Source organism: Argopecten irradians, unplaced genomic scaffold (assembly GCF_041381155.1).
Source record: "Argopecten irradians isolate NY unplaced genomic scaffold, Ai_NY scaffold_0049, whole genome shotgun sequence".
Classification (NCBI taxonomy): Eukaryota; Metazoa; Mollusca; class Bivalvia; order Pectinida; family Pectinidae; genus Argopecten; species Argopecten irradians.
Genome location: NW_027187516.1, coordinates 70,604 through 87,439, shown reverse-complemented (window position 1 = coordinate 87,439; position 16,836 = coordinate 70,604). Strand labels below are relative to the sequence as shown.

General features: G+C 37.9%; 1 protein-coding gene across 1 annotated transcript; it reads left to right on the top strand.

The window, feature by feature from the left end:
• The first annotated feature begins 16,392 nt into the window (after positions 1–16,392).
• On the top strand, positions 16,393–16,836 carry LOC138311568 (uncharacterized). Its single transcript, XM_069252873.1, has one exon. The coding sequence runs from the start codon at positions 16,393–16,395 to the stop codon at positions 16,834–16,836; it is 444 nt and encodes a 147-aa protein (XP_069108974.1).

Here is a 16,836-nt window from a genome sequence, read left to right as displayed (position 1 = left end):
TTAGGACCATATACATTGTACATTTTGTAAGGAATAATTCCTTTCAGAGACAACTCATTGAGGCTAATTCTGTTACAAAGCCACAAAGCAAAATATGACATAAATGTATTGTTCTATATTTCTTATGAAACTTATAACAAGAAATATTGACAAATTCCACGACATTGTTAAGTATTTTGATTGATACTGTTATAATTCCAAATCGTTGACCAATACTGTTTCATCAATTATTGTGTAGTACGTTGTCAGTGGCAACAAGAACAAGTTACAAGAACTCAACTCTTTCCCGCCAAATTAATGGCTGTTCCATCAAATGATGTTTTTCACTATACAAACATATAACTTTAATATTTATACTTTTTTTTTCATTTTTTTTCTTCTTATAACGGGAATGCCTATATAAATGTAAATATAAGCAGTGGTTGTTATATTTTTGACATGCATTGGTGTGGTAACATACATTGGGTGTTTCTAGCATCTAGCTAACGCGCACCATTGGCTCTGCTTGAACATCCAATGTATGTTACAAGTTAAGATTTATATAAGAATTGAAGAATAATAAAGAACTATATGACACATAATCATTATGACTTTGCATTTTCTTTATCTAACAACGAAAATCGTACTACATCATTACTAATATTCCCTGGTGTTTCAATTCAGCTTATTCTGGTTAAAATGAAGACTGATTTACTCTGCCCCGGATATCACTGACAAGAACAAAGTGATATGTGGTGCCTGTGGTGCCCCTTCATCGGGTATATGTGACGTCATTAAGGGTAAACCCCCGCCTGAGTTGAACTTCTGCCTCAGTGCTTGGGATTTGAAAAACATAAGTTTTTCTTGCAAAATTTAGACTTTTCTTGGTTAAAATGAAGACTGATTTACTCTGCCGGATATATCTGAAAAGAACAACGTGATATGTGGTGCCTTTGGTGCCCCATCATTGGTATATGTGACGTCATTAAGGGTAACCCCCCCTGAGGTGAACTGTGCCTCAGTGCTTGGGATTTGAAAAAACATAAGTTTTTCTTGCAAAATTCAGACTTTTCTTGGTTAAATTGAAGACTGATTTACTCTGCCGGATATCTCTGAAAAGAACAACGTGATATGTGGTGCCTTTGGTGCCCCATCATTGGTATATGTGACGTCATAATGGGTAACCCCCCGCCTGAGGTGAACTGTGCCTCAGTGCTTGGGATTTGAAAAAAACATAAGTTTTCTTGCAAAATTCAGACTTTTCTTGGTTAAAATGAAGACTGATTTACTCTGCCGGATATCTCTGAAAAGAACAACGTGATATGTGGTGCCTTTGGTGCCCCATCATTGGTATATGTGACGTCATTAAGGGTAACCCCCCGCCAGAGGTGAACTGTGCCTCAGTGCTTGGGATTTGAAAAACATAAGTTTTCTTGCAAAATTCAGACTTTTCTTGGTTAAAATGAAGACTGGTTTACTCTGCCGGATATATCTGAAAAGAACAACGTGATATGTGGTGCCTTTGGTGCCCCATTATTGGTATATGTGACGTCATTAAGGGTAACCCCCGCCTGAGGTGAACTGTGCCTCAGTGCTTGGGATTTGAAAAACATAAGTTTTTCTTGCAAAATGCAGATTTTTCTTGGTTAAAATGAAGACTGATTTACTCTGCCGGATATATCTGAAAAGTACAACGTAATATGTGGTGCCTTTGGTGCCCCATCATTGGTATATGTGACTTCATTAAGGGTAACCCCCGCCTGAGGTGAACTGTGCCTCAGTGCTTGGGATTTGAAAAACATAAGTTTTTCTTGCAAAATTCAGACTTTTCTTGGTTAAAATGAAGACTAATTTACTCTGCCGGATATATTTGAAAAGAACAACGTAATATGTGGTGCCTTAGGTGCCCCATCATTGGTATATGTGACGTCATTAAGGGTAACCCCCGCCTGAGGTGAACTGTGCCTCAGTGCTTGGGATTTGAAAAACATAAGTTTTTCTTGCAAAATTCAGACTTTTCTTGGTTAAAATGAAGACTGATTTACTCTGCCGGATATATCTGAAAAGAACAACGTGATATGTGGTGCCTTTGGTGCCCCATCATTGGTATATGTGACGTCATTAAGGGTAACCCCCCGCCTGAGGTGAACTGTGCCTCAGTGCTTGGGATTTGAAAAACATAAGTTTTTCTTGCAAAATTCAGACTTTTCTTGGTTAAAATGAAGACTGATTTACTCTGCCGGATATATCTGAAAAGAACAACGTGATATGTGGTGCCTTTGGTGCCCCATCATTGGTATATGTGACGTCATTAAGGGTAACCCCCCGCCTGAGGTGAACTGTGCCTCAGTGCTTGGGATTTGAAAAACATAAGTTTTCTTGCAAAATTTAGGTTTTTCTTGGTTAAAATGAAGACTGATTTACTCTGCCGGATATCTCTGAAAAGAACAACGTGATATGTGGTGCCTTTGGTGCCCCATCATTGGTATATGTGACGTCATTAAGGGTAACCCCCCGCCTGAGGTGAACTGTGCCTCAGTGCTTGGGATTTGAAAAACATAAGTTTTTCTTGCAAAATTCTGCTTTTCTTGGTTAAAATGAAGACTGATTTACTCTGCCGGATATCTCTGACAAGAACAACGTGATATGTGGTGCCTTAGGTGCCCCATCATTGGTATATGTGACGTCATTAAGGGTAACCCCCGCCTGAGGTGAACTGTGCCTCAGTGCTTGGGATTTGAAAAACATAAGTTTTTCTTGCAAAATTCAGACTTTTCTTGGTTAAAATGAAGACTGATTTACTCTGCCGGATATATCTGAAAAGAACAACGTGATATGTGGTGCCTTTGGTGCCCCATCATTGGTATATGTGACTTCATTAAGGGTAACCCCCGCCTGAGGTGAACTGTGCCTCAGTGCTTGGGATTTGAAAAACATAAGTTTTCTTGCAAAATTCAGACTTTTCTTGGTTAAAATGAAGACTGATTTACTCTGCCGGATATCTCTGAAAAGAACAACGTGATATGTGGTGCCTTTGGTGCCCCATCATTGGTATATGTGACGTCATTAAGGGTAACCCCCCGCCTGAGGTGAACTGTGCCTCAGTGCTTGGGATTTGAAAAACATAAGTTTTTCTTGCAAAATTCAGACTTTTCTTGGTTAAAATGAAGACTGATTTACTCTGCCGGATATATCTGACAAGAACAACGTGATATGTGGTGCCTTAGGTGCTCCATCATTGGTATATGTGACGTCATTAAGGGTAACCCCCCGCCTGAGGTGAACTTTGCCTCAGTGCTTGGGATTTGAAAAACATAAGTTTTTCTTGCAAAATTCAGACTTTTCTTGGTTAAAATGAAGACTGGTTTACTCTGCCGGATATATCTGAAAAGAACAACGTGATATGTGGTGCCTTTGGTGCCCCATCATTGGTATATGTGACGTCATTAAGGGTAACCCCCGCCTGAGGTGAACTGTGCCTCAGTGCTTGGGATTTGAAAAACATAAGTTTTTCTTTGCAAAATTCAGACTTTTCTTGGTTAAAATGAAGACTGATTTACTCTGCCGGATATCTCTGAAAAGAACAACGTGATATGTGGTGCCTTTGGTGCCCCATCATTGGTATATGTGACGTCATTAAGGGTAACCCCCCGCCTGAGGTGAACTGTGCCTCAGTGCTTGGGATTTGAAAAACATAAGTTTTCTTGCAAAATTCAGACTTTTCTTGGTTAAAATGAAGACTGATTTACTCTGCCGGATATCTCTGACAAGAACAACGTGATATGTGGTGCCTTAGGTGCCCCATCATTGGTATATGTGACGTCATTAAGGGTAACCCCCCGCCTGAGGTGAACTGTGCCTCAGTGCTTGGGATTTGAAAAACATAAGTTTTTCTTGCAAAATTCAGACTTTTCTTGGTTAAAATGAAGACTGATTTACTCTTCCGGATATCCCTGACAAGAACAACGTGATATGTGGTGCCTGTGGTGCCCCATCATCGGTATATGTGACGTCATTAAGGGTAACCCCCCGCCTGAGGTGAACTGTGCCTCAGTGCTTGGGATTTGAAAAACATAAGTTTTTCTTGCAAAATTCAGACTTTTCTTGGTTAAAATGAAGACTGATTTACTCTGCCGGATATATCTGAAAAGAACAACGTGATATGTGGTGCCTTTGGTGCCCCATCATTGGTATATGTGACGTCATTAAGGGTAACCCCCCGCCTGAGGTGAACTGTGCCTCAGTGCTTGGGATTTGAAAAACATAAGTTTTTCTTACAAAATTCTGCTTTTCTTGGTTAAATTGAAGACTAATTTACTCTGCCGGATGTCTTTGAAAAGAACAACGTAATATGTGGTGCCTTAGGTGCCCCATCATCGGTATATGTGACGTCATTAAGGGTAACCCCCCGCCTGAGGTGAACTGTGCCTCAGTGCTTGGGATTTGAAAAACATAAGTTTTTCTTGCAAAATTCAGACTTTTCTTGGTTAAAATGAAGACTGATTTACTCTGCCGGATATATCTGAAAGAACAACGTGATATGTGGTGCCTGTGGTGCCCCATCATGGTATATGTGACGTCATTAAGGGTAACCCCCGCCTGAGGTGAACTGTGCCTCAGTGCTTGGGATTTGAAAAACATAAGTTTTTCTTACAAAATTCTGCTTTTCTTGGTTAAACTGAAGACTAATTTACTCTGCCGGATATATTTGAAAAGAACAACGTAATATGTGGTGCCTTAGGTGCCCCATCATTGGTATATGTGACGTCATTAAGGGTAACCCCCCGCCTGAGGTGAACTGTGCCTCAGTGCTTGGGATTTTAAAAACATAAGTTTTCTTGCAAAATTTAGGTTTTTCTTGGTTAAAATGAAGACTGATTTACTCTTCCGGATGTCCCTGACAAGAACAACGTGATATGTGGTGCCTGTGGTGCCCCATCATCGGTATATGTGACGTCATTAAGGGTAACCCCCGCCTGAGGTGAACTGTGCCTCAGTGCTTAGGATTTGAAAAACATAAGTTTTTCTTGCAAAATACAGACTGTTCTTGTTTAAATGAAGACTGATTTACTCTGCCGGATATATCTGAAAAGAACAACGTAATATGTGGTGCCTGTGGTGCCCCATCATTGGTATATGTGATGTCGTTAGTAAGGGTTACCCCACGCCTGAGGTGTACTGTGCTCCAGTGCGTGGGATTTGAAAACAATAATATACCACTGAATGTTTTATACAAACACACGGGTATACCCTTTGTCGTGTTTGTAATATGTGTTAAATTTCTACTTCTACATATAAACGTTCTGTTTCATCGCTAAACTAGTAAATTAACTGTCTTGATGCATTATAATTTAGTAACTGTCAATCAAATTTGACCTGATGCATATTCATTAGTGCTCTAGTGCGTGGACTTCCTTGCCCGGTGGTATTTAGTTCTACTCTATATCACCTCTTTCCCTCTTCCACTAGTGTACAACATTTTATACAAATTAAACATTAACAAAACTGTAGTACATAGAACTCGTATAAGAGTTACAAACGCAATCCGTTATATAAACCTTACTGGAACGATATCTTACAGGAGAATTGGGATGCATTACGTTCATTTTATTTTTAAATGTAAAGCGTATTGTAATTTAAGGAAAACTTACATAATTGATAGAGTAACTGTTTTATGTGAACATTTTGAAAGTATGTCTTCTGATAAGCAACTTATCTTTTTATTGAATTGTGATGTTTTACAAGTTAGTCTTGCTAAATATATCTTTTTAGCGATGAGGAGAAGGCGATCTCTATAATAGTAATTTTGACTTATTATAACTTTAACTGATAATGTTGTTTTATTCACATATATTGTTCATAATTTTAGTACATTCGTGTCTCGTAAGCCAATTAATGGCTGGGCATTTTTACTAATGAAGAATATTTTTTTAATTGTAAATGTTGTGTAAAAATGTGTGACATTATTATGCATTATTATTATTATGTATCTTATCATAGGTATGAGTATAAAAATAACCTGGTTGAAAAGTTACCTGAGTTGGTGTTAGATTTTGAAACAGACTATAACTAAACTTCAAAGGGTTCCCTACATAAACACCTCCCTTTGTCTTTACCAGAGTTGGTGTTCGGGGAATTCGCCGTTTGACTCATTTCCTATAAAAATTGAGCAAAAACTGCTCATAAATGTGTTTTCCCTATATAAACTATAGTAAACTTGACCCCCTCCCCAGGGGGAAACGTGAGACCCCAGGGTCATATAATTCACAACTTTTGTAAAGAACCTCAAGACCTTTCCATCTATGAAGAGTATGTGATTCTACCATTTCCAGAATTTCAGAAGAGGATTTTTGAAGTTATAGCCTATTTGACCCCTTTTGACCCCGCCCCTATAGTACACTTAACCCCCTCCCCAGGGTGAAACCTGAGACCCTAGGATCATATAATTCACAATTTTTGTAAAGGACCTTAGGACCTTTCTATCTATGAAGAGTATTTAATTCCATCAATTCTGTGAGTGGAGAAGAAGATTTTTGAAATTTTAGTCAATTTTACCCCTATTGGCCCCTTCCATAGCTCCCTGGGGGGTAGGGACCATATAAGTCACAATTTTGATTTTCATTGAAATTGCCTCAGCAGTTTTGGAGAATAAGTCGAAAATGTAAATTGTTTGCGGACATACGACGGACGACCCACGACGCACGACGATGGACAAAAGGCGATTAGAATAGGTCACTTGAGACTTCGTCTCCTGAAGTCTCAGGTGACCTAAAAACCATAGGCTATATATAAATAACTTATAAAATTTGACTAAATGTCACATGACTATCACGTGACCTTAATAGTCACCTTGTTACATATTTATTTATTGGCGTTTTTTCAGTGAAAATTTGATGGATATGATAAATATTGCTTCTAAAACTTTTCGCCCAATATAGTTTATACCTATAATAATTCTCAAAATGTACATAATACTGCGAAGAAATGGTACGGGAAATGCTTATTCCCGCCTTCTTCTGAATATTGAAACAGAGAGATATCGAAAAAATCACGTAATCATCATTCGGAACACATCAAAATAGATACCAATGCTCGTTTTTGTTTACCTTACTGCAAAGTGAAAGTATGCTTTCGATAGGATTTTCCAGTAGAAAAGTTGCAAATTATTTCGCGCAATGTGAACTTATCAGAATAAGCATCTGCTACGAGGGATATAAATAGTGCCGTTTGTTGTAATCGTCACGAATAACAAATACAAAGTATTGCGGGGCACCATAAGGGTAATTCTTTGAGAAATGAAACGGAACTTTTGCTGCCAACAAATTATTAAATAATTAGGTGTAGCTGTTATGAATCATATAAATCCCAGTATACCTAGGTATACAAATGCCGAAGACACACCAAACTGTCATGCTCATCTGGCAGAAAACTAAATGGGACTATAATTACATGTATAACCCGACTGTACAATACATGTACCTGGATATTTTAAAATGTACATATTGTACCCATTATAAAGTTATGTTACATGTATATATTGTAATTACCGCATGTTAGTGTAAGCAAGCACACTAAAGTCAGTGTTTTTTTCACTTACTATTTTCAACAGCCCACGCCTTTTCAGTTGGGAAATAACTCGGAATTGGAGAGAATTTTCAGGGGTGTAAACAATTTTCAAACTACTTGCCCAGGGCAAGTAAATCCCAATAATTACCTTGCAATTGCCCAAAATTAAATTCCACTTGCCCCCAAAAAATACCATATTTTTATCGTAGTACTGTACTTACTAAAAATTGAAAATCAAAAACTTCAGAATTATCTAATAAACATTTCTAATGCTATTTCACAAGATATTTAAGAATTACCTTGCAATTGCCCAAAATTAAATTCCACTTGCCCCCAAAAAATACCAAATTTTCATCGTAGTACTGTACTTACTGAAAAATTGAAAATCAAAACTTTAGAATTATCTAATAAACATTTCTGATGCTATTTCACAAGATATTTTCCTTCTATTATTAGAAGAAAACTAAAACAATTAATTTTCAGCACTATTTGCATTTTCAAAACTTTTTTTTTTCGTTTCATTATTACATTTTTTCTAAATTCCTGAATTCCGAAAACCGGATTCCGGCTCCATTATTAGATTTTATATATAAGACACAATATTATGTTTTGCCATTTATTACATAAACAAAAACTGTACATTGTATTTACAAAGAAATGCACTTTCACCTCGTGGCTACAGAAAGTTTGAGTTACAGTTCAGACATCTTACATGTACGATCGCTACATCTCACTTGATCGGAACCCCTGGAGTAGTATTGAGGATGCAGTTCAGATCACATATAGTATATATTATAATACTACTCAAATTCAAAAAAGGGGAGAAAGGGCAATTACCAATAAACATAATATAATGAGTCTGTATTATAAATACAGTGTTGTATATGAATTAAACATAGTGAAAAAATAGTAACAGTATATACATGTATACAAGTTAACATATACAGGTATAAATATGGGAAAAAGGTTAAAGATGCTCCACCGCTGACGGACAGTATTTTTTCACTATCAAAAACAGGAGCAGACGATTTAGTATTTTTCTTCTGTTACAAAAGTTACTTACTTTACACCGTTACCACCATTGAAAAGTTGGAGCTTCTAATTTTACTTCAAGTTAAAAATATGAAAAATAATTAATTGCATCCCGAAAAGATTCCTTGTCACTATATTCTATATGGAAGGAAGTACTGATTGCGCATGCACCAAAGGCGAAATAAATTATTTTATATTATTTTTTGTGTTAATTAGACATATATATACATGATCAAACACCAATTATTGTTCAACTCATGAATATCATTTATGCTTTGTCGGCGGTGGAGCATCTTTAAAGAATTTTTTTTCCTTCACAAATAGTTGTGCTGTGTTATGTTCTATTTATAAAAAAGAAGCGGCTTGTGCTAACCACATTCTATATATTTATAGTTATTTATGGGGAGGGATGGGTGGGTGTAAAGAAAACCCACCTGCAGTCTTCGTGGGAGTCAGAATTGAACTGATGCTAAAGATTTTCCCCAAATTTACCACCAGTAATGACTGACCAATGAAAAAAGATATTTAATGCCACAGGAAGGTAGTTTAATGCTTATATTTACATTATCAACTCATTTTAGGGTCTCTGCATTAACATTGTTTAAGCTAGACCAGAAAAACCGTTTATCAACGACGATTTCATCAACAAGACGGAGCAGCCATTTTGACGGTGATCAGTAACGATTCATATTCTGCCGCCGTCTTGGAATATACTCGTCCTATTACTCGATGATCTTTGCGCATGTCAGAAAGTCGTTCTAAACGAACAGGTACTTGTACTGTGATTTTCCGTTTTTTTCTAATGTTGTGTAAGAGTTATTTCCCTTCTATCATTGTTGTGATCTTTTTGTTGAGTTTGATCGATTTGGGTACTGTGACCTTACTTTTTTGTGTTTCATGAACTCCTGGTATTACTAGTCCACTGAAATCAACATGCAACATTTTATGAATCACATATAGAATCAGAGTAATTAATGAATGTAATCTCATTTCTCATACATTTAGATCGCATGTCATATAAGTACTTCACATGGGCTGGGCTTACGCTATCTTTGATTTTGGTAAAAAAAAAGTATCAATAAATACCTTACGCTAATTATAGTGCTGGTGAATCTTCTGATGAAATTTCCAATTATATACCATACAGAGACATGTTAGGTGGCCTGAAGCTAGTCCCTTTGTCAGGTGTTAATGTCATATTGGATGCAGGGGCCTGTCTCACTTCACTATAGCTATCATAGCTGAAATAAAAACATATACATGTACATGAAAAACTAAGTATAAGGCATTGAAACAGGCTGAGAGTAGTGTGCCGCAGCACGGCTCAAACCTGTGACCCAAGACTTACTGGTCCGCCACTCTATTTGATAAAATGAAGTATGCTTAAATGTACCATCATAGTGGTTTTTCAAGGGATTCTTTTTTCCGAATCAATACGCAACGTCAATGTCTCTATTGTGACGTCACGATAACGTCGGGGTTTCGCGCCATTTTCCGATTTTTTTTCATAGTGGTATACGAAAAAAATATTGGCCAATCAGAAAGCCAGATTTGGTATGAACACAAAGAAAGATTAATTATATATATGTATAACATAAACTGCCACAGTATTAAATATGTATGTATATTGAAATGTAAATGAAAAGATGTAGAAATACATCTAGCAAGATATATAACATTCAGTTAAAGTGATAAATACAGCGACACGCTAAACATTCTAGGGACGTCGCGCACAATGTTCGGTCACTTTTATGTAACGTTATTTAATGTAAAAGACGTCATTATCTTATATAACATGACGAGCGCAATTGACGTCATTTCCGACATTCGGCAAACCTGCAAGACAAAGAAAAAACGCAATTTTTCGAATACTTTTTTGAATTTTCAGTAGAGATTTCGCACACGTATATTTGAGCAAAAACGTATTTTTTTATTCTGAATAGAAAAAACATACTTCCTAATATAAAGTCATTTTTCAACGTCGTGAACTTGCGTGACAGAACAGTCAATTTAAGAATTTCATTTTGTGTCATTTCTGCAAGACAAAGGTTTTGTTCGATAAAAAAGTAGAACGACGTCGCAGTCTATATTTTCTGACATGTTATTAAAATAGAAGAAAAACGTATTTTTATATTAACAATTCATGTCTCTATCTCATGTATTAGTACCGTTTTGTACTGTGTGTATTTGTGTTTTTTCACTTTTTTATCTTTTCTCTTCGGATCTGTGGATCGGAAAGTCTACAAACAAAGTCCACCATTTTGAAGTATGACGTCACAATTCATTATAACGAAATTACATCACGATAGTTCGTTTTTGGGGAATCTCTTTGTCAAATTTTACCGCCATGTGGTGTTCAGTATGACCACAGTGACACTTTAACTGAAACCGCATACAGGTGCGTGTTACATCTGTCGCGTCAAAAAACGTCATTTTCTCAACAAAAACACATCAATAGAAAAATAAATATTACAAATGTTTTGATAAAAGTCCTCCCGTAATTGAATAAATATATCCTTTCTGTTTTTCAATTTAAAAAAATAGTATTGCGCTTATATTATTTTACTGTTCAACGCTTTTTCCAAAGAAATTCCGGCGTGACGTAAAAGTGACCGAACATTGTGCGTTATGTCAGGGCTATATTTTATAGCCAAGAAAGCGTCAGATCAATCACATTCAAATTTTATCAACATCAACATGCTCACTCTACAGTAGATTACCCCTAATCGGGCCCCACAATCTCTATAAATACACTGGTACTCGATGTTTTAATACACAATCTATATTGTCAGAGTAATTTCCACTCCAAAAGTAAAAAAAATATGTCCACACTCATCGATATACGAAAGCGGAAATCGGTGATCACTTTATATATTTGCTGTAGTCCTCTAGAATCTATGTCACTGTTAACGATAACGTTACCCACGTGGCGAGGAGGAAATCTGCTACTTCGTGATAGAACATGAGGTTTTCTCTTTCTTTCACCAAATTCCAATGCTAGATGTTTTCGCCAATAACCACTTTGCTTTTATAAGCGCTGTTGTTGATATTGTAGTTTGCTTTCCTTCTTCTCAGATGGCGATTAGTATTGCAATAAACGATAATAGGTTCCGGATATTTTATCTAGCTCCGTGACTAATATTGTAATCTCCATGCTTTTGTAACTCTCCAGTGAGGGAGGTAATTAAGGTTGTTGGACTGGAAGCCATCTTGAGGGATGAATACATGACATGGTGTCAGAAGTTAAAATCCACGTTCATCCAGTGTCTGCGCACGAGCTGCGTGAAGTTACAGGTATAATTAAGAACTGAAAGATTTATTTGTCACGAACGACAACAATTTGAATGACAAGATGGCACATAACTGCGTGAAACATTTGCCGGAATTCGACCTCGCTGACCCAAACACGTGTGCTCCAGAATGGGAACTGTACAAACGATATTTCCTTGTGTATTTAGATGCAATAGGACTAGGAAAAAACCAGGAAAGAGAAAAGTTGGCATTTTATTGTCAAGTATGGGTCGTGAAGCGATCAGGATTTATGATTCGTTCGTTTGGGCCGGAGTAATTGAGGCAGACGAAACAAATAACAATGCCGCCGTACCAGCCGAGGATAGACACAAGTTACAGGACGTGTTCTCGAAGTTTGACCAGCATTTTGGCGTTCATTTTTACCGTAACATTAAACGACAAGAGTTCTTGAATACAAAACGTGGTAACATTACAATAATGGATTTCATTGCCGAACTTAAACGTAAGGCAGAGCGCTGTGAGTACGGGGATCAGAAAGAGAGTTTAATCTGCGATATGGTAATAAACGGTGTCCAAGACAGCAAATGTTCAGAGAAATTGATGGAAATACCAGTCAGAGAGCTCACATTGGACAAAGTGGTACAGACGTGCCGACAGGTTGAATTGACAGCGGCTCATTTAAAGTCTTTGGAAGGAGAAAAGGTCAACATTGCTAAGACTACAGGCAATAAAAACAGTGGACCAAAACACTTTGTAAATGTTTGCATTGATCCCTCAGATTTGAACAAAGCAATTCTCAGAGAACATTTTCCAATGAACAGTATTGATGACATCATTACTAGGCTACATGGTAGCAAATACTTCTCTACTCTAAATGCCAACATGGGGTATTATCAAATCATGCTTGCCGAGGAGAGTTCATACCTAACTACATTCAATACACCATTCGGAAGATACCGATACCTGCGCATGCCCATGGGAACAAAGTGTTCTAGTGAAGTGTTTCAGAGAGAAATGATTCATCATTTTGGTAGTATAGAAGGTACAGAAATTGTTGTGGATGATATTTTAGTGCATGGGAAAACTCTAGAAGAACATAACGAACGGTTAGAGGCTGTTCTAGACAAAGCCCGAACAATAAACTTGAAACTGAACAAATCCAAATGCACCATTGCGAAAAGGGAAGTGAACTATGTAGGTCATAAACTCACTGGGGAAGGCATCAAACCCACAGGTGAGAGAGTTGAGGCAATTGTCAACATGAGAGATCCTGAAAACCACACAGAACTTGAGACAATACTTGGTATGCTAGCATATGTATCAAAGTTTATTCCTAATCTGAGTAACCTTAACGCACCACTCCGTGAACTGCGCCAAGAAAAAGAATGGAGTTGGACGGCAGACACAAAACAGGCATTCAACGACGTCAAAGCCGCGTTGACGTCAACAAAGGTATTGAAATACTATGACGTCAAGCAACCACTGAAACTGACTGTCGACGCATCCATGAAAGGGCTGGGTGCAGCAATAATTCAGAAGAACGGTGTTGTGGCATACGCTTCGAAAGCGTTATCACCGACAGAACAACGATACGCGCAAATTGAGAAAGAAATGCTCGCAGTCGTATTTGGATGTGAGTGGTTTCACAAAATGTTGTACGAGAAATCAGACGTCACCATTGAATCGGATCACAAACCACTTGAGAGTATAATGCGCAAACCAATCCATAATGCTCCAATGCGAATCCAAAGGATGATGTTGAAGCTACAGCCATACGAGTTTAATCTGGTATTCACTAAAGGGAAATATATTGGACTTGCCGAGTGTCTGAGCAGGTTACCTTTGGAGGAAATAGGCAACAAAACGATGGATGATGAGATGATGATACTTACCATAGACACATTGTCACACTTGAATCACAAGAACATTCAGGCAGCGACGAACACAGATGAAGAATTACAAGATGTAAAGCAAATGATTCAACAGGGTTGGCAAGAAAATAGACATGATGTCTTACAAAAGGCACTCCCATATTGGGATTGCAGAGATGAACTTTCCACATACAATGGAATAGTGTATAAAGGAGAAAGAACGTGCATACCAGCATCATTGAGAGCAGAAACCCTCAAAGTTATTCACAAGTCTCACATGGGGATGGTGAAATGTAAACAGAGGGCGAGAGAACTTGTATTTAGGCCTTCTATGAACAAACAGATTGAGGACGTAGTAAGTCGTTGTAGTGCGTGTCTGAAATACAGAAACAAACCACCTCGTGAACCTATGATAATACAGCCGATACCATCACTGCCATGGAGTAAGGTTGGTGCTGACTTGTGCGAACTGAATGGGAACAACTACTTAGTGCTAGTTGATTACTACTCAAACTTCATTGAGGTAGCAGCATTACAAAGGGACACAACTACAAGATCCGTGATCAAACACATTAAAGAGAACATTGCTAGATATGGGATCACGGACACATTGATAAGCGACAATGGGCCACAGTTTTCAAGTGCTGAATTCGCAGCATTTACGAAGTCATACAGCATTGACCACATTACGTCATATCCTGAACACCAGCAAGCAAACGGCTTAGCAGAGAAATCGGTACAAACACTCAAGAATTTAATCAAAAAGTGTGCAGTGACAGGGGGATGATATCTACACAGCGTTGTTAGATTTGAAGAACACTCCCAGAGATGATATGGGGGTCACCTATGCAGCGTTTTGATGGGACGCCGAGGGAAAACATTACTACCTATCACAGACAGCTTGAGACAACCCAAGCAAAATCACTCTCAGTCACCGTCAGTCTCATCGAAACTGACGGAATATAGACAGAAGCAGAAACACTATTATGACAGGGGACTAAGGAAAGAGGAGACATAAATCCTGGAGATGCAGTCCGGTTGTACTCCAACAAATCATAGATACCGGCCGAGGTAAAAGACAAAACAACATATCCACGATCATACATTGTGAAGGCAGGAGATAGGGCTCGAGAGTATCGTCGAAACAGCAAAGTGATCATGAAGACAAATGAAGATCCACATGTTGTCACACCTAAACACCACTACAGCCCAATGGTTCCTTTCGACGAAATCTCCAAAGAAACGACCAAGACGCCAGAGCCTGCTAAACCTTTGAAAAAACCAGCGACCAACATTGAAAGACAGAACATTCCCAGGCCAGCGAGATCGGACAAACCATCTAGTGCTACAGATGAAAACGAACATTTCATCCGTTTCAAGTCAGGTAGAATGGTGAAGAAACCTAAATATCTACAAGACTTTATCACCTGAATTAGTGCTGAGTGACTAAAAGTGTTATATAGAAGAGAGATTCATGTGTTCAAAGGGCATAATGATCCCTATGCATCTCGAGACCACATAGGTCTCATATTAGTTGTTGTTATAAGTTCATAGTTAGTGTTAATAGTTTCAGTTTGTAGTTCTCTAGTCATATAATACTTATTACATATTATAAAGTTGCGTTGATGGACAATCAGAACAGTCATATCTCTAGTCAATGAACTATAGCTAGTCAAAGGCTAATAATTCATAATAATACTCAGTAGAGTTATAGAAGTCTTTAAGTAGCCTCATGAACTGTGCAGTGACTTTAATTGAAATTTGGGCTACATATTTCTATTTAGCTGTATCCTATCTATTTCATCCTGATCATTAATTTTTTTGTTTGTAAAGAAAGAGGATGCAATATACGATAATAGGTTCCGGATATTTTATTTAGCTCCGTGACTAATATTGTAATTTCCATGCTTGTGTAACTCTCCAGTGAGGGAGGTAATAAAAAAAAGGTTGTTGGACTGGAAGCCATCTTGAGTGATGAATACAAGTATGACGGCCTTCCACGCTTTCGTTTTGAAGTGGGGGAAGCCATGTATTTTTTTGACCTGCTGCTTGTGTCACGCATACGCTGACAACATAAAGTTGGCGGAACCTATGATTTGTGCCATTTCGTCTTTTCGCCCCGAAAAGACGAGAATTAAGAAACCTTAAAGTCAAACACGAAAAGAGGAAAGTGATACACGCTTATTAGCGGGGCGAAAAGACGAAAATTACAAACTTTAAATTTCGTCTTTTCGCCCCCAAAAAATGCAAATTACAGATATACTTTGTCATCTTTCATACTGTGCCGTTTCTCAATTAACCAATTGTATTATAACAGCGGGCGAAGCTTCACTTAAACCAACCTGTAGGAGGCATAACACCTCTAAAAAGAAGAAAAACCTAAGAGCAAAAAATGGTTTGATGACGACCTCAGGGTAATGAGACGAAATGTAATAGACAAGTCACCAGGTCCTGATAATATCCATCCAATGCTACTGGCGAAAACAGTTAATGAAATAAAAAGTGTTCTAACTATTATATTCAGTAAATCAATCCAAGAAGGGACACTCCCAGGCCCCTGAAAAAAGCCAACGTTTGTCCAATATTCAAGAAAGCTTCAAGAAAAGACCCAAGTAACTACAGACCAATCAGCCTTACCTCAGTACCTAGCAATATTTTACAAAGAATAGTGAGAGACGAAATTGTCAAACATATGGATACCAACAACCTATTCACAAAAGAGCAACACGGATTCAGACAGGGACGTTCATGCACCACTCAACTACTGGAATGCCTGGAAGACTGGACAATATCAATGGATGAAGGTCACAATACCGATGTGATATACCTGGACTTCAGTAAGGCCTTTGACAAGGTATGTCACAGCTTACTGCTACACAAACTGGAACAATATGGTTTTAAAGGGAGAGAACTCCGATGGATCTGGAACTTTCTTACGGACATGGACCAGCGAGTAATAGTCAACGGAACATGTTCCCATAGTCTACCTGTAACAAGTGGAGTTCCCCTAGGAAGTGTTCTGGGACCAGTACTGTTTCTGATCTACGTAAATGTAAAACCAACGTTTGCCCAATATTCAAAAAAGGTTCAAGAAAAGACCCAAGTAACTACAGACCAATCAGCCTTACCCCAGTAA